General features: G+C 41.5%; 1 protein-coding gene across 2 annotated transcripts; it reads left to right on the top strand.

Moving 5' to 3' along the window:
• The first annotated feature begins 1,261 nt into the window (after positions 1-1,261).
• On the top strand, positions 1,262-21,915 carry thbs2a (thrombospondin 2a). Of its 2 annotated transcripts, XM_078799362.1 has the most exons (23): positions 1,262-1,480; positions 1,574-1,642; positions 1,721-2,274; positions 3,337-3,421; positions 5,513-5,712; positions 7,480-7,620; positions 8,060-8,153; positions 8,379-8,549; positions 9,083-9,259; positions 10,541-10,714; positions 11,798-11,925; positions 12,021-12,173; positions 12,791-13,009; positions 13,089-13,196; positions 13,270-13,429; positions 13,506-13,624; positions 13,699-13,933; positions 17,805-18,032; positions 18,122-18,393; positions 18,458-18,555; positions 19,371-19,510; positions 20,488-20,518; positions 20,853-21,915. In XM_078799362.1, exons 2-23 carry the CDS (start codon positions 1,579-1,581, stop codon positions 20,854-20,856), a joined length of 3,555 nt encoding a protein of 1,184 aa, XP_078655488.1. In that variant the 5' UTR covers positions 1,262-1,480; positions 1,574-1,578; the 3' UTR covers positions 20,857-21,915. The 2 variants fall into 2 exon arrangements, with proteins under 2 accessions (XP_078655488.1, XP_078655489.1); XM_078799363.1 differs by lacking the exon at positions 20,488-20,518.
• Positions 21,916-22,560: the final 645 nt, after the last annotated feature.

The following is a 22,560-nucleotide window of genomic DNA, read 5'->3' as shown; positions in this document are numbered from 1 at the left end:
ACCTACCTACCTACCTGAGGTAAAAGTCAAATGGGAGCCCCCGAGGTCACTTTCTATACGCCCCCTTGACCCCCACTCAGCCCCCCCCTTGCACTGAAACATTTACAGTAACACAAGATCATGAGTTATTTATGACAAATGGCTTTCTGTTATTTCATTTTCTACCACTTATCCTCACAAGTGTTGCAGGGGTGCTGGAGCCTATCCCAGCTGTCCTAGCAAGCGGCGGGGTCCACCCTGGACTGGTGGCCAGCCAATCCCAGGGCACATATAGACAAACAACCATTCACACTCACATTCATACTTATGGACAATTTGGAGTGGCTAATTAACCTAGCATGTTTTTGGAATGTGGGAGGAAACCGGAGTACCCGGAGAAAACCCACGCATGCACGGGGAGAACATGCAAACTCCACACAGAGATGGCGGAGAGTGGAATCGAACTCGGGTCTCCTAGCTGTGAGGCCTGTGCGCTAACCATTCGGTCGGCTTTCTGTTATTATTTGTATTATATTGGGGAATAGATGCATATAGGTGACTATAGGGGTGTTATTTCATGCCTAGAGGGCTCTAACAATGTTAAAATGTTAAAAATGCTATGACTGGCTCTAATTTATTTGAGTTCAGCTCAGGTTTTTCCAGTCCTGAACGTGAAGTATTAATCATGCATGAGCAGTGTTCCACATTTCTACATCCACATCACTCCTGCTTTTAAGTCGGGTGGAAAAGTGGAAACATCCATAATATCTATTGTATTGACATTTTTCTGTTTTTGTGTAGTCACATTACATTGCAGACATAGCAGACAGTTGGTATAGGCTCCAGCATACACGCGACCTTAGTAAAGATAAGCAACATAGAAAAAAGATGTATGGACTCCAGTTTTGGAGGTCAGAGTTCAAAACCTGCAGGTGTCCCATGAACAATAATCACTGATGACTCAGCACCGGCTTGGTCCTTCTCCAGCAACCCTCGTGACTGCTTGACTTTGACGTTTTCCTGTGAGTTCAGATCAACATTTGCCTAAATACAAGCCCTATATAGTATGTGTCACACACTTACTGAATGCTTATGCACTTAACACTTATGCACTGAAACTTAACAATAGCACAATTAAATGCTATAACCGGGGTACGTAAGTGAACGAGTTAACAGAGATTACCCGTGAGTGTCGATTTTGTTTTTAAAGTTTTGAACGGCTCGTTCATGACTCGCACGTGTGAAGTGCCCTGTGTGCAGCCAGTGACGCCATGGTATGGTAATTATGTAACTATATCACAGCCCATCTCTAGCTATGTCATAGTAACTACTTTTGATTGACACCCTCCTCCCTCCCGGAGTTCCACTATAAGAGACGGGAGGAGCGTCTGCGTCCTCCAGTCAGTGGATGTAGTCTCCCGCAGTGGGAATCTCCTGCTCCGGTACTGGAGGTGCCGTTTTATCTCATCTCCTTTTTTTGCCGGATTAACAAAACATTTAGGTAAGTTATGCTAACTAATGCCGAATCTTAAATTTGCATTGTATCGCATTGTAATGTTGTATTTATTGTCTAATCGTGTATTTGTGTTCAAAGGCGATATGATACTTAGCTACCTGCTACCTTTATCTTTACTCTTCCTCCACTCACTTGCTCAAGATCAAGGTAGGGTCGACTTCAACATCCAAGATGGCTCATTAGAAACCAGACTTTTTTATTTGTAAGCGTTTATTTTGGCTGTAGATGGCGAGCAGGAGGACGAGAGCTCCTTCGATTTGTTCGAAATAAGTCACATCAGCCGCAGGACGCTGGGGGCCAAACAGTTCCGGGGCCAGAACTCTGACGCCCCCGCGTACCGCTTCATCCGCTTCGACCACCTGCCCCCGGTGAGCGCCCCCATCCTCCACCAAATAGTGCGCCAAATCCAGAACAACGAGGGCTTCGTTTTCGTGGCCAGCATCCGCCAGGACCGCAGCTCTCGGGGGACCCTCCTGGGCTTCGAGGGCTCTGACGGCCGGCGCCAGTTTGAGATCGTGTCCAATGGACGAGCCAACTCCCTGGACTTGGTCTACTGGCTGGAAGGAGCCCAGAACATAGTGTCGTTCGAGGACGTGGACCTGTCCGATTCCCAGTGGAAGAATATCACGCTGCAGGTCCACGCAGAGAATGCCAACTTGTACGTGGGGTGCAACCTGGTGGACAGCGTCATCCTGGACGAGCCTTTCTATGAGCACCTCCGGGCTGAGGGCAGCCGCATGTATGTCGCCAAGGGGGCCATCCGGGAGAACCACTTTAGGGTGAGTCGGTACCCAAATGACACACTGCTGGGTGACGCTGTTCACATTTTGATGTTGAATCGTGGCGAGCATTCCACAGCAACTCATTGTTCCGCATTTAGACGCTAAAATTTAGAGGGGTGGCCAAACTACGGCCCGCGGGCCACATCCGGCCCGCCAAGTGTTTGAATACGGCCCGCCCAATCTTTCCAAAGTATTTCATTTAAACTCAACATACAACCTGGCATCATGGCCTGAGCCAACCTTTTGATGGTTTTATCAATTTCGTTTTTTGACATGGTCTGTTGTTTACAAAGTGCTCCTGAAAAAAGGGACACAAGCACATAATAATAATAATAATTATTATTATTAGATTATTATAATAATTATTAGAACTATTATGATTATTATATTATTATATTAATGCTAATTATTATATTAATTATATATAATATTATTGTTATATTTGCATATTTTACATAATAATAATATAATAATTGTTATTTTAATTTTATTGTAATTATTAGAATATTTTATTATTTTTAAAATATTTAAATATAAATATAAAATACTAAATAAAAATAGCAGATTGCATGACAATTTTACAGATACAATAATACCAGGTGGACTGTTACGTGTAAAATATATAGTCTGCCCCCCCCCCCCCCCGGAAATTTTGTCATATCAATGCGGCCCGCGAGTCAAAAAGTTTGCCCACCCCTGCTCTAAACGACAAGTGGATGTGGAAAAAAAGAGTTAGAAAATGAACGTGTGAAGAGTACGGCTGCAACAACGAAGCATTTGATGAACGTAAAATGTATGAAACATTAATGATATGATATGATTAGATGCCCTTGAGCAAGACACCAATTGTGACTGTGTACTGCAAAGCATGCGATACAAAATAATACCGCATTGTTCCCATAATACATGGAAAATACTGATTTTGGTGCTCAAAGATGCTGTTTTTTCCAATCTGAAACAATCTAGAAAAGTTGATTTTATTAGTACATTTGTACATTGCAGACAGATATATAATCACTATACCACAGGTAGAATGATTATTTTTGTGTCACCAAACAGGGTCTTCTGCAGAACGTGCGTTTCATTTTTGATACCACAATCGACGACATCCTCCTGAGTCGAGACTGTGAGGTTCCCAAGCAAGGTACATTTTGCTGCTTCTTTCAGTAGTTACCCCAAAAGGTTCCCAGCGTGCTGAGTTCAGTCGAAAGCGTGCATGTTTGTATTTGGGTGACCTTGTGAAGCCAAAGGTTAGTCCAACATAATTATATTTGCAGATCTGCAAACATGTGGGTCAGTCTTTCACGTGCAAGTGCAGTGTCTTAAATCATAACCGCACACACTACCCCCCCCGGACTGAACATTTGCTCTCAGCTGACTCACTTTGGATGAATTTAACTCTGTGGTTGAAACAGATTGCAGGTTAGATGCGTATAGCATTACTTCATGCCTAAGAAGAAAAAGGAGCTAGTGGCTGGAGGTCGTGAAAGTGGCACGGCCAGCAAACTACACATTTCTCTTTCCACTGGCACGGGAACTTGAATAAAACCCTGGGAAAGAAAATAGGACAGGGATAGGGAATACCACAGTGCGGAGCGAGCCTCGGATTGCAGCTGCATACACAAACATGCACAGTGAAGTCACGGCGTTGGCTGATTAGGTTGCTTTTCTCAGCTCTCAGGAGAAATAAAAGCTGCTGATCTGCAGCAGGGCTTAAAAATGGACTAAATATGTATTTAATCATAGTTCTAGCAAAGTTACTGGTCATCTGATCTGGAAAGAGTGGGACAAAGTGGATCCATATGAGGTGTGTTTGCCGCTTTTCCATTGCCACAAGCAGGATTACATTCCTACTCAGTGATAAGCGTTTGTCGTACAAATGTCATACATGGAGAATTTTGTTCTGAAAAAGTGTCGCAGGTGTTCTGGGACAAAAAAAGTGTTTCTCTCAGGGAGTGAATGGTGTGTGAATCCCGTCATAGCCGAGTGAGCGCATGTTGTCATGCATACGCAGTGTGAAGCCCTCCTGAGGTTTGAATGATTCCAGCAGACGAAGCAGGAAAGAAAACATAACTTGTAGCTCGAGTGGGCTTATCGTTGGGCAACTTTGGGTGACTTCTTGATTTAGAGTGCTCAGGCCTGCTGTTAATCTTTGCCAAATTTGCATTGCTTGATCCAAAGCAGATTTGTGCTTTGTATGCATGTGTGTCTAACTGCGTTCTCTGTCACGCATTTGTAAAACTCATCATGTCATAACTTCTGTTTTGCGGCTTCAGTGAGAAAAAAAAACAGAAAAACTGGGTGGATGCAAAAGCTTAAAATGTCATGTGGCTCATTGCACCATAAAGACGTAATGTGTGCTTGGCCTTTGTGGTCTTTCTACTTTCTACAAGAGCTACTTGTACTACTACAAAGCTACTTGCATTGACGCCTCATTTCCACCAAGCAAAGCAAATCGGAATGTGAAAAGTTGTAATGGTAGTCAAACTGGACCGTTGTAAACAACCACAATGTATCTAACTGGGCATCCTTCAATTGTTTATGAACTGTATTTCATTGATAGATTAATTGGAAACATTAACAAGTCATTAATGAATTTATTTAGTTACAGTCAAACCTCGGTTTTTGTACACTCCAGTTTTTCGTACAATATTGCACTTAACAAACTTGTCCTATTACTATTTTTTTATTGAGTGTGACTTAAATGACCCGTCATGGGGACAAAAAAACCTATGAGAAACTTGTAAGAAAACTGTTCTTGTAGATTCAACAGAACCTCAAAGTGAACTGAACTTCAGTGACTTTAGAACTTTAGTTACTTTCCAGACAGGTTTATTGCCCCCTGATTTCACCAGAACAACAGAATCCTCTATGTTCCATGTAAATCAATCTGTGTGGTCACTTCAGTCTGTGAAGTCCATATTGGAGATGTCCACTCATATTTACGACAAACACGGTTTTCTCATTACAGCAGGGTAACACCCACATTTCTGCTCACTCCCTGTGTCCCCACCCACTCTTCCTCAGCTGACCCCGCTTTGTCATCCTCTCGTGGAAAGATTGACCGTCTTTAACACTGCTGACGGAGCATCTGTTTTGAGGAACGCAATAAACACCATAATCTTCACATTGTCGCAATCTTGTCTTACTTGGCTTTAGAAGAAATGGAAATCCCTCCATTCCTTGATCAGTCTACTTCTGTTTTCCATCCCTCTGACGTCTCCGCTCCTTCCAGATGATGCCAATATTGTGAGCGAGAGCACCGAGATCGTGGACGTGAGTCCTTCCATCACAACCAACATCATAGGCCAGAAGAGAGACGACGCAGGCGCAGACATGTGTGAACGCTCCTGTGAGGAGCTCAGCACCATGTTCCAGGAGCTCAAAGGCCTCCGAGTCGTTGTCAGTAATCTCATTGACGGCTTGCAAAAAGTGGTGAGTAGGAAAGGACAAACGTATTCAGTCATGGATGAGCTACGGAAGTGTACCCATCCAGTATATTTGCCTTTCAGTAAAGGAAGTTATTTTAGAAGGTAGGAGGTTAAGGGGTCACCGTCGTTGGTTTAAAAGCAAACAGTAAGCCACCGCAGGGTTGTTTATGGTTCCCCAAGATAGCTCAAGCGCCACTGACTGTTGGTATCTGTGGCACTGTGTGTAAGACCGATTTTATGACATGCTACATGTGGATATAGGAAGTGTTCCCCTGGCAGCGTCGGGGTCCAGTCTAATGTCTGGCAGTGTTTAAACAGCCCATGTGTTTCCTCTGGGAGCCTCCCAGCAATAAGAGAGTCTGGGCATGGAGCTTGGAAAAAAATGGCTGAGATGAGAAGGGTCCCTGAGGCGCTTCCAGACCGAGTGGTGTCTTAAGATTGTAGCGCCGCTCAGTGCTGCCTCCCTTTTTCAGCGCACAAAGACACACAAAAGTTTGGCAGCCGCTTATCCAGCAACAGTTGCCAAGAGTGCAAGACTCCAGCCAGAGACGCCCTGTTGTCCAATTGGGTTGGAGGTTAGAACGAGCGTTTCTCACTTTGTTATTTATAGTCATGAGAATCACATTTCCAAGCGACAGTTTTACAAGTATCCACATTTTCACATCAATCATTCTTCCTTCAGTTTGAGCCTTTGTTAACACACAGGATTCGGTCATTGAAAAATGTTTCCCTTTAGGTCAGGGGTGGGCAAACTACGGCCCGGGGGCCATATCCGGCCCGCCAAGTTTTGAATATGGCCGCCTGTTCTTTCCAAAGTATTTAATTTAAACTCAACATACAACCCGGCATCGTGGTTTGAGCCAACTTTTTGATGGTTGAGGTAGCTGCTTTATCAATTTTGTTATTTGATGTGGTCTATTGTTTACAAAATGCTCCTGGAAAAAGGAACACAAGCACAAAAATAAAAATAATAAAAAAATAATAATGTTAATAATAATAATAATATTACTATTATTATATCAATATTGTTGTTAATAATATTAATATAATAGTAGTATTGTTATTATTATTAGCAATAATAATAATAATATAATGATAATAACATTACTATAACTAATAATAACAATAATAATAATACAAATAATAATACATTTAATTTCTAACACATTTTACATCAAATAAATAATTTCAAAGTGCCCATATAGCAGATAGCATGACACTTTTACATGTAAAATATGCGTAAAAGTAGGACTGTTACGTGTAAAATACTATATAGTCTGCCCCCCCCGTCAATTTTGCTAAATCAATGCGGCCCGCGAGTCAAAAAGTTTGCCCACCCCTGCTTTAGGTGGTCAATATTGACATTTTGTTAAATGTGTAAATGTTGGCTTGATTGAATATTAATTTAATGGTTAATGTAGTTGTGTTGTCCACTATGGCGATACCCACATACCTTAACACCATCTCTTTTATATAAAGATGTCAGCCTCGTAATAGTGGCAGAATAGGACTCCGCCTATATGTGCCTATAAATCCTGCTGTCAGATGTCTGACAACACCCTTGCCAGCATCTGATGTCGGACCGCAACAATTGCTTTCACTACAACAGGTCAGGAGAAGTCACCTTGTGTGATACAGCCTCCGAGTCCGACCTTGGCCAGCTATTTTGTGTTGGTACTTGCAATGAAAAAAAAAACCGTAAAGCCAGCTTTTAAGGGCAGTGTGAAAGACACTCATCTATAATTCAAGTTCATGTGTTGTTGTTGGCCAGACGGAGGAGAACACTGTGATGAAGGAGGCCCTTGGAAAGATGAAGAACTCCAAAGAGAAAAGCATGTGCTGGCAGGATGGCCGGCTGTTCGATGACAAGGAAGACTGGGTTGTGGACAGCTGCACCAAATGTACCTGCCAGGTACTCACCAGAATTTAGTATGAACAAAAAGTGTTCTGCTACCATGCTGACTTAAATATAAGGCAAGATTTTTTCCTGAGAAAACAGCCTAAAACATCGGACTCAAGATTTATACCTGTAAACCAGCTGGTGACATCAAGTGACTACTCCTCGAGAGCTTTTCTCCCTGTCACTCACACACACCAGCTCTGACACAGAGAACTACAGAAAAAGTGTTCCAAAGGCTGGCCAAGTAATGAAACAACACCGGAAGAGTAAAAAAAATCATTTTAAATGATGTTTCCAATAACAGCACATGACAAGGATATTCAGTGTTGTCTTATATTCAAGTCAGTATTGTATTCACAGTGCATTCATTTTTGTGCAAAATTGTGAGAACTGTCTCCATTGAGGTTTTTACATACCTACCTAATTTAGCTTTCATTTTCCTCGATGACAGGAATCCAAGGTTGTGTGCCACCAAATTACCTGCCCTCCGGTGGCATGTGCCAGCCCTACGTTCATCGATGGCGAGTGTTGTCCCGTTTGTCTACGTAAGTAGTTTACTAGTCATTGTATGGCCTGAAGGTGTGGATTTTCATCAATGTGAAAAGGTGGCATATTTAAAGGCATACATTGCATGAATGTTCCTGTTTCACATACAGAACAAGCATCAAGTGTCAGTGTGAAGTATTTATTTGATCTGTATTTCAACAATATATGTGAATAAAGTCAAAAGTACATGTATGTTCTATGGAACTTTGCGATCCTGTTTCTAGCAAAAGGAAGCGAGCATGGCTGGTCACCGTGGTCTGAGTGGACAGAGTGCACAGTCACCTGCGGGACAGGAACTCAGCAGAGGGGAAGGTCATGTGATGCCACCAGCAACCCCTGCACAGGACCTTCAATCCAAACGCGCAAGTGCAGCCCAGGCAAATGTGACAGCCGTGGTGAGAAAATTAATCATCTTTAAGAATTTACATTTTTGGAAGAACTCAACCCCCTTCTCACGGACCACAGATGACATCCCCCACAGTGCAACATTCCTCAGTGAGCTTGAATCCAAATGAGTTTGGACTGCATGATCGGCTTGCAGGGTGTGCAGTAGAAGTTACTTCCAAAAAAAACACTAATTCATGTCCAAAAACCCACTGACTCACTTTCGGCTGTCATGCAATATTAATGACTCTTGTCATTTTATGTAAAATATACCAGTTGAGGAATGTTGGCTATATTTTGCGTGGTGAGATGTATTGGTGTTATTGGTCAGGGTTAGCATTACACTGCATCTGAGCCAGTGGCTGGATGAGTCTAACCGCTGGATGATAGCTTACACAGCGTGACGTAAACAGTAGTGCAGTAATCTTGGAGCATCTTTGAAATATTAATATTTACTAGTAGAAAACTTGGTTGCCATTTTTTAAAACTAGCAGATTAGCAGATTATTTACTTGAGGTTTTTTTTCACATGTTTGCTGCTTCAGTTCGCCAGGACGGAGGATGGAGCCTGTGGTCACCGTGGTCATCCTGCTCTGTGACATGCGGAGACGGCCAGATCACCAGGATACGACATTGCAACGCTCCTGTGCCGCAACTTGGAGGCAAAGACTGCGAAGGGAACGGGCGAGAGACTCAGCGCTGCACTGCAGAGCCTTGTCCGAGTGAGTATTGCAGCCAGAGCCGCTGCCTTGTGCCACGTGCTTCCCCAAGGCAACATTCCCCATGTGTTTTGGACTAGGCTCCTACAGGAAATGTTGACCTACATCAGCTCGGTATGTTTTCTTTTGTTGTGTTAAGACCCAGGTGTTTCTGGCTACTACATAAAAGCAGGAGCCTTTCTTTTTCTGAAAGCATCTGTTCACTCAAGCACTTTATTAACATTTTTTCTAAATATATACTATACCAGGGGTGGGCAAACTTTTTGACTCGCGGGCCGCATTGATATGACAAAATTTACGGGGGGGGGGCAGACTATATATTTTACACGTAACAGTCCACCTGGTATTATTGTATCTGTAAAATTGTCATGCAATCTGCTATTATTATTTATTATTTTATATTTATATTTAATTATTTTAAAAATAATAAAATATTATAATAATTACAATAAAATTAAAATAATAATTATTAAATTATTATTATGTAAAATATGCAAATATAACAATAATATTATATATAATTAATATAATAATTAGCATTGATATAATAATTATAATAATCACAATAGTTCTAATAATAATTATAATAATCTAATAATAATAATAATTATTATTATTGTGTCCCTTTTTTCAGGAGCACTTTGTAAACAACAGACCATGTCAAAAAAGGAAATTGATAAAACCATCAAAAGGTTGGCTCAGGCCATGATGCCAGGTTGTATGTTGAGTTTAAATGAAATGCTTTGGAAAGATTGGGCGGGCCGTATTCAAACACTTGGCGGGCCGGATGTGGCCCGCGGGCCGTAGTTTGCCCACCCCTGTACTATACTGATTTACACACATGAACACATCTTTACCTTACATTGAGAAAAGATGTCATTTTGGCTGATTATTTATATGACTGCAGTGTTTTGGAGCCGAAAAATGAAAACATTTGAAAACTGTTTTTTGAACATTTTTTGAATAAGTTGAAAGTTGCCTTTTGTGGAAACAGACATGCAGAAGCGTCATTAATGTTATGTGCACAATCAAAGCTTGACAGGGCTATTCAATAGATAATTAGACATCTACTACGATGCTACTACATGCAGAAAGTTGTATTGTTTACATAGCTCTAGCTCCTATTTTTAAGAGCAGTTGTGCGTATGAACAGTGTTTCTTCACAAAGGCACATTTTGCAAGTTAGTATTAACATGATAGTACTGTGTGAGGAAGCTAGAATAATCCCACTGTGAGAACATGGTTTCCGTGTGCTGCAGAGTTCTGATTTTCTCTTTTTTTCAGTCGATGGTGGTTGGGGACCTTGGTCTCCATGGGCAACCTGCTCGGCATCATGTGGCGGCGGGATCAAAAGTCGGACACGTGAATGCAACAGCCCTCATCCTCAGTATGGCGGCAGGAAGTGCATCGGCGAGGTCAACGACAGTGATAGCTGTAACAAAAAAGACTGCCCTGTTGGTGAGAAATTGATTTTTGTCCACAGACTCGTTCTACATGATTCTGTTTGGGTCCTGTCCCAACCTCAGTTTTAGTCATGAATCCATTGCAAAGGTTCAGACAAAACCAGAATGTTTTCCCAAAGAAATCATGAAAATCCAATTAATCCATCCATCCATTTTTTTAACCACTTATCCTCATTAGGGTCACAGGAGTATTCTGGAGCCTATCCCAGCTGCCTTCAGGCGAGAGGCATGGTACACCCTGCACTGGTGGCCAGCCAATCACAGGGCACATATAGACAAACAACCATTCACACTCACATTCATACCTATGGACAATTTATAGTCACCAATTAACTTAACATCCATGTTTTTGGAATTTGGGAAGAAACCTAACTACTTGGAGAAAACTCAAGCATGCAAGGTGAGATGCCCACACAGAGATGCCTAAGCGGAGATTCCAACCCAGGTCTTCCCGATCTCCTGACTGTGTGGACACCATGCGGCGTAATCCTGTAAACTTTAGTAGCAGTAGCAGTTCTGGAATGTGTCTCCCTAAACTGTTCTTCCTGCAACCTGTGTTAACCGGGAACCTTTACATTACAATCCGATTGGAACAGTACCTTTATAGTTTTATATGGCTTCTTTTCTTTCAGTAGTGTTCAGAATTCGGTACTTTTTCTCACCTTTCTTATCAAAGTTCCGGAACATGCCACTTTTTTTGCAGCCCTTTTAAGTAAGAAAAGCACATAATCCAACACTCATCCCACAATGCACTGTTTGAAAGAGGGAAGGAAATTCAGAAACTGAATTCATATTGTTCTGTGTGCGTTCTACGAACACCTAAATCACCTTCACACACATAATATATATGATTAAAGGATTCCCCTGGCCGGAATCTGTCTATAGTGTCCCAACTCTTAAAGAACCACAATCCATTCTTCACAGAGACTGAGTCAGCAATATTTGTTTTCATCAAAAACCCCAGCGTAGGAAAAACAAGGTTCTGCTGTTTTTGTTATTAAATTAAATGTAATTAAATTACATTTGTACTCTCAATGTTGAAATGTTTTTTCAAGTCTACCATGTGCATCCCTTGCAGATGGCTGTCTGTCTAACCCGTGTTTTGGGGGAGTGGATTGCAACAGTGCTCCAGATGGTTCTTGGGAGTGCGGGCCGTGTCCAGCTGGTTTCCGAGGAAACGGTACCCACTGTGAAGATATTAATGAGGTGAAGGTTTTGTCCTAGAACTTGTGAATACCTACGCATGTCAAAGGCGCATTGATGTCATGATCACTTTTTCATTCCTTCTCCTCCCCCTTCAGTGTGACATGGTATCTGACGTGTGTTTGAACGTGGGCGGGGTGCAGCGCTGCGTCAACACAGATCCAGGGTTCCACTGCCTGCCCTGCCCTAAACGCTACAAGGGTACCCAACCTTTCGGGATGGGCGTGGAAGCTGCCAAGAAGAGCAAACAGGTGAGACAGTCATCTTTATTAGTTCCATTGGACAACAGTTACATTTCTTACAGTCCAAAACAGTCTTTACTGACATGTCGACATCTATGTATTGTAATAGCAGATAACACAATATTAAATATATTGGTACCCATGAGGAAGTAATTGGACCTTTGAAACACTTGAAAGACTACAGCACAATATGCCCCTGTGACTATGTTCCTTTTTTTGCCCCTCTTTTGGCCCTCGCCGATGCCCGACTTTAATTCCATGCCCCAGTTGCACAGTTATTTGATTTGGGAATACAGGAATTGTCTCACCGCTGGCATTGAATGATTCCATTTAAATGTTTTTTGATCAAAGGCCTGCTTTCACTGCCACTTTCTTCTCTTTGAGCTCATGGAGTGGCTTTCAAAGCAAGTTATATTTTGGTCCTCCTGTAATGAGTGGCAGCTGTGAATACCTTATGCAGTAGTGGTGAGCCACTGCGGGATGTGTGATGCATTAAGTGGGATTCTGTCAAATCGACAGCGTCCAGAAGTGCTTTGTCCAAAATGCCTTTCTTATCCGTGTCTATTTTGAAAGGTCTTTTCAGACAGATGACAACAATTGGACCGTACTCTGTCTTTTTTGTCCAGGTGTGTGAGCCAGAGAATCCCTGCAAGGACAAGACCCACAACTGTCACAGATTTGCTGAGTGTATCTACATTAGCCACTTCAGCGACCCCATGTACAAGTGTGAGTGTCGCACCGGTTACGCTGGTGATGGCTACATCTGCGGGGAAGACTCCGATCTCGATGGTTGGCCCAATCACAACCTGGTGTGTGGAGCTAATGCCACCTATCATTGCAAGAAGGTATTTCACTCAACCGCCTTTGCTGTCATCATCTGTGGAAACCAGCCTGTCATCAGAAGTCCTTCATCTGCTTTGACAGGACAACTGCCCCAGTCTGCCCAATTCTGGACAAGAGGACTTTGACAAAGATGGCCAAGGAGACGCATGTGATAAAGATGATGACAATGATGGAATTCTTGATGAGAGGGTGTGGAACATGAAGAACACGTCATTCAGTCCTGCGAGGCCACAGATTTCTCTAACTTAAGCACATTTTTCAGGACAATTGCGCCCTCCTTTACAACCCTCGCCAGTTTGACTTCGATAAGGATGAAGTCGGTGACCGCTGTGATAACTGCCCTTATGAACACAATCCTGCCCAGATTGATACAGACCACAATGGTGAAGGGGATGCCTGTGCTGTAGACATTGATGGAGATGGTAAGTTGTTCAAACCTGACAAATATGCCATGTTGTTGTTGTGCTTTCTATCCGTAATCCACCTTTGCGTCCTTAGAAATACTGAATGAGAATGACAACTGCCCACTGGTGTACAACACCGACCAGAAGGATACAGACATGGATGGAGTCGGCGACCAGTGTGACAACTGTCCACTATTGCACAACCCTCTGCAGGCACTGTCACACACTCGACCTTCAAGCCAGGAAATGCATCCACATTCCTAATCCGTTCTGTTGTCCCTGAACAGATCGACTTGGACAATGACCTGGTGGGAGATCAATGTGACAACAACCAGGACATAGATGAAGACGGACACCAGAACAACCTGGACAACTGCCCATACGTGGCCAATGCCAACCAGGCGGACCACGACAAGGACGGCAAAGGAGACGCTTGTGACTACGATGACGATAATGACGGCATACCCGATGACAGAGACAACTGTAGGCTGACCCCCAATGCAGACCAGCTTGACGTTGACGGTGAGGATCAGTTGTTTGGTGCTTTACCTCGATCGTGGTAGAATTGATGTTCCACAAAGTCAAAGTACGAACACGGCAATTTAAACATCCTCAATCACCAGTAGGAGTCCTACATCGGCTAAGTATCTATTTTTAATTTAATTGTATAGGACATGGCCGCACAGTGCCTTAGTGGTTAGTGTGTTGGCTCCACAGTCTGGAGATTGGGAAGATCTGGGAACCTCCGTTTTGGCATGTTTGCAGTTTGGATGTTCTGTGTGGGTTTTCTCCAGGTATTCCAATTCCCTCACACATGATGCATGTTAGATTAATAGCAGGTAATGATGGTGAGTGTGAATGGTTGTTTGTTTCGCCTCTCGCTCAAAGTCAGCTAGGATAGTCTCCAGCGTACCCCCATCACCCTAGTAAGACAAGCACCATAGAAGTTGGATGGATATTATTGGAGTTGTCGAGTACAAGTATGCATTTTCTGTGCTTATTATTGTACTTAAGATCTCAAGTACTGTATGTTCATGACTCTTTTTCTCATAGTTTAGTGTTGCGGTGTTTAGTGACAATTATGAGGACTATTAACATGATTAGTGGTAGTTCAGAATGGATAATCTGCTTTCAGACGTATTCTAAAATCTGCGGATGTTAGGGTGCATCAAATTTGAATGGGAAATTTGAAATTCATAATATCAATTTGGCTGGACATGAACATAAAAATGTCTTTTGCAAAGTTTTGAGGAAATCCATTGAGATTTAGGGGTGCCACCTCACACATAAACTTTTATAAATTTCGGAAAATGTGCAATTTCTAGTCTAATTGCCAAAAAGTTGACCTGGAAATGTTAGCTAACTGTCATTAGCAAACTGTAGCTAGCTAATGTTAGCTACAGTAGAGGCAATGAGCACTAAACAGTGTCTAAAATAATACATGGACAAGTTTATATCACATTATGTAGGACTACAGTACTACTCTCAATAAATATGAAGCATCAGTAATATGGTCTACTCTATATTACTGTTGTTGATGTTATGCTTGCTCAGCTATTAGCTAACTGTCATTAGCAAACTGTAGCTAGCTAATGTTAGCTACAGTAGAGGCAATGAGCACTAAATGCCCATAAATATGACTACAAATCATTCAGATTACAAAGACAAAACCGCAAATTTGCTAGTAATATGTAATAGGAGTATAAATACCAACATAAATATGAAGCATCAGCAATACTGTCTACTCTATATTACTGTTGTTGATGTTTTACTTGCTCAGCTATTAGCTAACTGTCATTAGCAAACTGTAGCTAGCTAATGTTAGCTACAGTAGAGGCAATGAGCACTAAATACCTATAAATATGACTACAAATCATTCAAATTACAAAGACAAAACCGCAAATTTGCTAGTAATATGTAATAGGAGTATAAATACCAACAAAAACATAAAAAACCTCAAATCTCCATGGCGACCATTGAACTGTTCACCACTTTATTCCACAAAAACAGATGTATGGTGGCACCCCTAAATAATCATTTATTGGAAAAATATTTTGTATGTGTTGTTTCGACATATATTGGAACACTTTTAGTACCCAGACATATCAAAATTCAATAATTGTGTTTTTTGATGCACCCTAGCGGACGTCCACTTGGCAAAATGTTGTTTTCATATTGCTCGTATTCATTGTTACCAATACAAATTGTTAGTATATCAACAAGTGCACCTGCAATGATGGCGTTCTATCACTGTTCTCAGTTGTCTCGATGTCGTACTTGAAATGTGGCAGTGGAAAGACAAACTTCTGGTTGCCGTGGGTGATGTCATGCGGCATGAATTCAGCAAGAAGCCCAGAAGGGCACACGCCAGCTTGTTAAGTTTTTATTTGTTTTAGCTTTCCTCTTGATTAGTTTGCTGTGCCCAAATTGCACAGGGTTACCTGGAGTTGATACAGCTGTGTGTAACTGGAAACAGACCGCCAAAGAGGAAGGCCCTTCATCCAGCTGATGCGTTCACTCGCTTCACAGCTTGTCAGATAGTGTTTATTTGACAGAAGTGTAGCCGCGTGTGCCATAACAAACACGATGACAGAACGCAGTGAGCTACTTCCATGCGGCGGCCTTCATGACTCACTGGCCGTCCTTTCCTCCTTTCCACTGGGAGCTCCAAGCCTGCTGTGTGGCTCAACCGGTCCTTGGATAACATCAGTGAAAGTTATCACGGCATGACAAAAGATGACTGCTTTAGCTTCACTGACTTGGAAAATGTGCTTAATTGTGCTCGCTGGCTACTGCATTAGGTATGAAAAATGTGTTTTTGCAAAGAGAACGGTACTTTGATTCAGAGTATGATGACAGATGATGGGGCCGCGCCGTTTTGGATTCTGGAGAGAGGCTAATTGTTGAGAGGATAAGTGGTGCATCACTTAAATGGCAAAAGAACAGCATATACTGGTTTCTGTAGAACTGTGATTTTCAACAACTGTTGCCATGAGAAATCGTCAGGTGTGCCGTGAGGAACTTTTTTTAATTAACATGTATTAATAATTTTCTGCAAATATTATGTCATTGTCGCGTGTCATTGGTGCAAAGACAGAAATGTAATATTCGTCCGTGTGGCAACACGTAGCCGATTACCTCGTTCCTCTAATAGACTTAGTGATGCACGTGAGAGGTAGCGGTGACATGTTGTAACATTGTTGGTTAAATTAGTATGCAGATCAAAAGGATCGGCTGTGGCGAGTCCGTAATCAGGACAAACTGAAAGAAGCAAATAATGTTGGTTATTGGTGTGCCGCAAAATTTTTCCAACGTAAAAAACGTGCCGTGGCTCAAAAAAGGTTGAAAAACACTGCTCTAGAAAACGTGAAAAAACATTACATTGGTTAATGGTGGCTGCACGTCGGTCGAGTAGGCCACACAGCTAGGAGACCCGCGTTCAATTCCGTTCCATGCATGTTCTCCCCGTGCATGCGTGGGTTTTCTCCGGGTACTCCGGTTTCCTCCCACATTCCAAAAACATGCTAGGTTAATTGGCCACTCCAAATTGTCCATAGGTATGAATGTGAGTGTGAATGGTTGTTTGTCTATATGTGCCCTGTGATTGGCTGGCCACCAGTCCAGGGTGTACCCCGCCTCTTGCCCGAAGACAGCTGGGATAGGCTCCAGCACCCCCCACCATCCTATATAAGCGGTAAAAAACATTATTAGAGACCTTGCGGCATGAAATAACAACCCTATAGTCACTTTTACACACATTTATAGTAAACATAACAGAAAATAATACATATAATGCATAAACAATTAAGACATAAATAATTTTTACATTTTTTTGAATGTTTATGTTCGGTTCCTGCCACATTCCAAAAACATGCTAGGTTAATTGGCCACTCCAAATTGTCCATAGGTATGAATGTGAGTGTGAATGGTTGTTTGTCTATATGTGCCCTGTGATTGGCTGACCACCAGTCGCAGGTGTACCCCACCTCTTGCCCGAAGACTGCTGGGATAAGGATAAGCGGTAGAAAATGAATGAATGAATCTTGAAAATGTGTAATATGGGTGCCCAAACTTTTATATATTATAATACTTTCCTGCACAATTGAAAATTGAAATCAACACCGGTGTCCTTGAGGAATAGAGTCCAAATGTTGAAGTCATCTGTCCGCTTACAATAAAAGTCCAAATGAAATGGCTAACGGAAAATAGGTGTCATCAGTCTACCCAAGGGCAGCTGTGACTACAAACGTAGTTTACCAGCACTGTTGAGTAAATGAATAATAAGTTTCACTGTGAAGCGACTGGCCTGTCAAAAGGCACTATATAAAATCTAAATCTTCTGTTGAGTCCAATGCAACACAGGTGAAACCTTCTTATGTCTTCTCCATACCAGGTGATGGAAGGGGCGATGCCTGCAAGGACGACTTTGACAATGACAACATCCCAGATATCGTTGATGTGTGTCCAGAGAACAACGCCATCAGCGTCACAGACTTCAGGAAATTCCAGATGGTCCACTTGGACCCGAAGGGAACGACTCAAATTGACCCCAACTGGGTGGTGAGGCACCAGGGCAAAGAGCTCGTTCAGACCGCCAACTCTGACCCAGGCATCGCCGTAGGTGAGAACCACCGTGGAAACTCCCTTCCATTGAACGCATGTCCAAGTGGTCTTACGTGGGAACGCTCATTTTTCCTTTTTGCGCACCAGGCTTTGATGAGTTCAGTGCTGTGGACTTCAGCGGCACGATGTATGTGAACACCGATAGGGACGACGACTACGCAGGCTTTGTTTTCGGCTACCAGTCGAGCAGCCGCTTTTATGTGGTGATGTGGAAGCAGATCACACAAACCTACTGGGAGGACAAACCCTCCAAGGCGTTCGGCATTTCTGGCGTGTCGCTCAAAGTAGTCAACTCGACCACCGGCACCGGAGAAAACCTCAGGAATGCTTTGTGGCACACGGGAAACACTCCTGGAGAGGTACGCTACATTTGAAAGCTTTGTTGTTGACTGATTTAATTTTAATGTTATTCATTTCACGTAGGTCCGAACGCTGTGGCATGACCCCAAGAATATTGGCTGGAAAGATTACACCGCTTACAGGTGGCACCTCATTCATAGACCAAAGACTGGTTTCATAAGGTGAGATATTCATCTTGATACAATTGTAAATTAGCATAAATTCATGTTATTAATTTTTCTGGTCATGATGTCGTGCATGAGTGATGACGTACTTCACACGGCAACAAGCTTGCTAGCTCATTAAGTCTGTCATCCCAAATTATTTACCAGTTTTGCCTTAGGATTCTAAATGTGCAATTTGCAAAGAAAGCACAAGTAATGCAAAAGGGGAGTAAGACGTCTTCCTTCGATACTTCTGATCTGTTATGATATGTTATGATCTAATATGTTCATGACCGATGAGCTGAATGTGCCCCGCTTTATAACTTATTAGTCCAGAGTTTCATACTTTGCACTTTACTTTGTTCTCTTTGTTCTCATGTGGATGTTTGTGCCACATAGAAATGTGCAGCTTTCCAAATTGTATGGTTTCCAGCATTACATCATTAGATCCTTTTTTGTGAATTCATTAAGATTCATTATTTAGTCTTATTTGTTGATAGTCGTAGAACATGTTATTTGTTATTGTCATGGTTTTGTCACCGTTCTATAACTTGTATTGCACATTTCTGTATTTGCCTTATTTTGTACTTGTACAGTATTTATGAAATACATCCAGTGGCATCACAGTAAAAGATTCATTCATTCATTTACACCAATGCAAACAACTGCAACAATTTTGTCAATGAATACAGTATCTTTCTCGTAGTCTCATTCAAAACTGAGCATTATTACTTATTACAGGCAGATTTGATGACATTGAACGCCGTTTGTGTCCAATGAGTATACATTGTGCAGATGTGTAGAGTGTAATGTATTTATCGTGTTGTTGGCAGGGTTGTTGTGTATGAAGGTAAACAGATCATGGCCGACTCAGGACCAGTTTATGACAAGACATTTGCAGGCGGAAGGTTAGGATTGTTTGTCTTCTCACAAGAGCTGGTCTTCTTCTCCGACCTCAAGTACGAGTGCAGAGGTTAGTAAGCTCTCTTTTGTTTCCTCAGCACTTGCAAATCAATATGTGGAAAGTGTTGTGTACGTATAGAACACTGATGCGCCACACTTCTGCATCCAAAACCTTAGCTTAGCTCAGGTTCGACACATTCCATCCTCTCCTCTCCACTAACCATGATGCGCTGACCGCCAAGGGTCTGCAATTCTGCCGTAACAGGCTGAGATGTCATTGCACACAAACTTCATCAGGATGTCCCACAGTCCTCATTTAGTTACAATTAGTAGTACTTCTGAAGTAAAGGAGATGTCACAAGATTAGAATTTGGTCATAGATTAGCCGTACTGCTGTAAAAGCTGCAGGGTTCAAAGTTCAAAGCCTTTAATTTGGAATCTTAAAGGTCCCTTAATATGCAAATGTACCTTTTTAATGATGTTACAGTGGGTATTGAAGGGTATATAATCACCAAACGTGACAAAAATCAATCATCTCCCTCACTTGTTAGCTCCACTTTTGAGAGAAAGGAGGGGGGCTTCATTACGAAAAAAAAAACCTCTATTTAGAAGGTTGTAAACCGGTATTTTCTGGTGTCATTGTGAAAATATTCCATTCATATATAAGGAATCCTACTTAGTGGAAATGCACCTCCCACGGTCAGATCTGAAAGCAGTTAACCGTGATACTGCTATGCTGTTGTTAATATTACACAACATTTGTTCAACATTTGCCTAATTTTACGCAAATGTTTGCGTCATTATTGAAACATTCAGGTGTGTTGTGAGATGTTTTTCTTCTTCTTCCATAATTTATTCAGCTATTTTCATGAGCGCTAACTAGACTGTGCAAGTGTGCAGTGTTTGGAAATGTCAGATTCTACTCATGGCGGTATCCTGTGTGTTCGCAATGTGAGCACACAGGCGGTAACCAATCACAGAAGCAAAGGTTGTGATGTGATGTTTGACAAACTCTTTCAACCCTTCAACATGTCTTTTAATACTCAGATGAGCTGGAGTTGCCGACTGGGTTGACAAGGTAACAGTGTGCGTGTTACGTGTTGCTTTCTTGTCCCAAGTAAAAATGTGTGAAAACGAAAAGAGTTTTGGTGCTTATCAGCTTTTTTTGTGTACAATGCACCACCACATGCATTGTGGAAGACCTTGTGTGTTCGCGCGCCGGTGTGTGTGTGTTTGCGTTTGTGTTCCAAGGACTTCCAAATTTCTGTCAAGCATTTAAAAGCGGAAAAGCCTGCAGTCGTCTTGCAATCACTTATGACGAGCGTGGCACACGTGCTACCTCTCGCCCGTTGTTGTGCATCCTGATTACAAACACGCATCTAATAGCCGTTATTTTCTCCATCTTTCCACAGATAACTGAATCAAGATGGCGAGTGGATCACGTCAAAGTAAACAGCGCGTCGGCAATGAATACATTTCAACATAAATGAGACTTTCCATGCTCTTCCATGTCTCCGCGCTGGATAGGAAATGATGACTCTGATTTCCTGTATTCCGGGTGACTTGTATGTATACTTTCCCCTCACTGGAGGCGGGAGTCAGAAGAACTGACATAAGTGGCAAAAAGTATGCGGAATATGTCATTATAACTAATGTACTTATGACTACATTTTTAAAGGACTCATTGTACAACCACTTAAAGTCTGTATGTGCTTTTCGACAATCTGTCTTATTCACGGCTTCTGTACAATATGCGACAGTATCAGTAACCAAAAGATGATTTTACTGTTCTTTAGCATTTCTGCTCATTCTTTTCATCCTGAATGTTTTTAATGGAGGACTTGAATGATTTATTTTATATAGTAAAGGCCAAAGATGTTTATACTTAAAGTCTGTATTATAATTCCTTTTGTAAATTATTTATGCTTGTTTTTTGTTTGCATTTTTTTGCTAGAGTTTGTAAATAATTATTTATTTGTTTACACTGACAAAAGCGCATAACTGAGAATCACAAATGTCCACAAGAGATAATGACAAGTTAAAGGATGTGATAATAGTTTCCAGACAAAGGTTCACATCCGCCCTCCTGCTTATAGAGGAGATCTGAAATGTTCCTTCATTAAATTTGCTTGCGCCATTCCCTTCAATGCAATTGAAACACTTTGAGGCAGTTGACTTTGGCAGCAACATTCTTTTAAAAGGAAGTGTAATAGACTAAGTGTTGTTTTCACGTTCATTCTCTGGAACATAATTATAGAGATATTATCACATTAACAGCTAAAGGTCTGGGGGTTTTATGCGCAGTAATGATGTGCAATGGCCTCATTAACAGTGTGAATATTCACATGGTAACCATTCCTATAAATAGGGGTTTATTTGGGTAGAAATTAGGTTACCTGAGTTGAAATTTCTCATGCACAAAATGTCAATGTAATTTTTTTTGTTGTGTTTCATAAATAAATCACTTGTACACCATTTTGTCTCTCATTTACATGTCTATTTGTCTCTTATTTACATGTTAACTTTAAGATTTAGGATTTAGTACAGATATTTTATACTTTATGATATTTAGTAATTTGTTGATCATGATTACAATCAGAATAAAACACAACAAAAATATTTGACAAAATACATTTTTATTTTTATCAACATACTTGTGAACAAGTATGTCAAGTGATTAAGACTTAATCACAATTTTTTAATTAATTAATTATGAGTCTGAAAATGTCTGAAATATGCCCATTCAGAAAGATAAATGACGGGACAGGATTATATATATATATATTAGTCTGTATTACCAGCTCCAAATGACCTGTATATGTCAAACTAAAAGATACCAGTAAAAAAAGTCAAAAAACTATTTCAACAGTGTTACTATGAGCAATGAGGTGCCGCGTTCAAAGACATCACGCCATTTAAACTACTTGTTTTCAGTATATTTCCCCATCATACTTAAATGTGGCAAATGGTAGATCCCAATAAAGAGTTACGAAGTGTATGATAAGAATATGCACTTCATGGGTTTCTTTATCTTCCTGTTTATTTTACGCACGCGCACACACGAGACGGTTTTGTGATATTTGAAGTGACCCTGAATACATTTCGCGCTCTTGAAATGAC

This window comes from Doryrhamphus excisus, linkage group LG20 (genome assembly GCF_037039965.1).
Source record: "Doryrhamphus excisus strain RoL-2023G ecotype Guam linkage group LG20, RoL_Dexc_Guam_v1.1, whole genome shotgun sequence".
Lineage (NCBI taxonomy): Eukaryota > Metazoa > Chordata > Actinopteri > Syngnathiformes > Syngnathidae > Doryrhamphus > Doryrhamphus excisus.
Note: the sequence above shows the minus strand (reverse complement) of the source record. Positions and strands in the feature narration are given on the sequence as shown.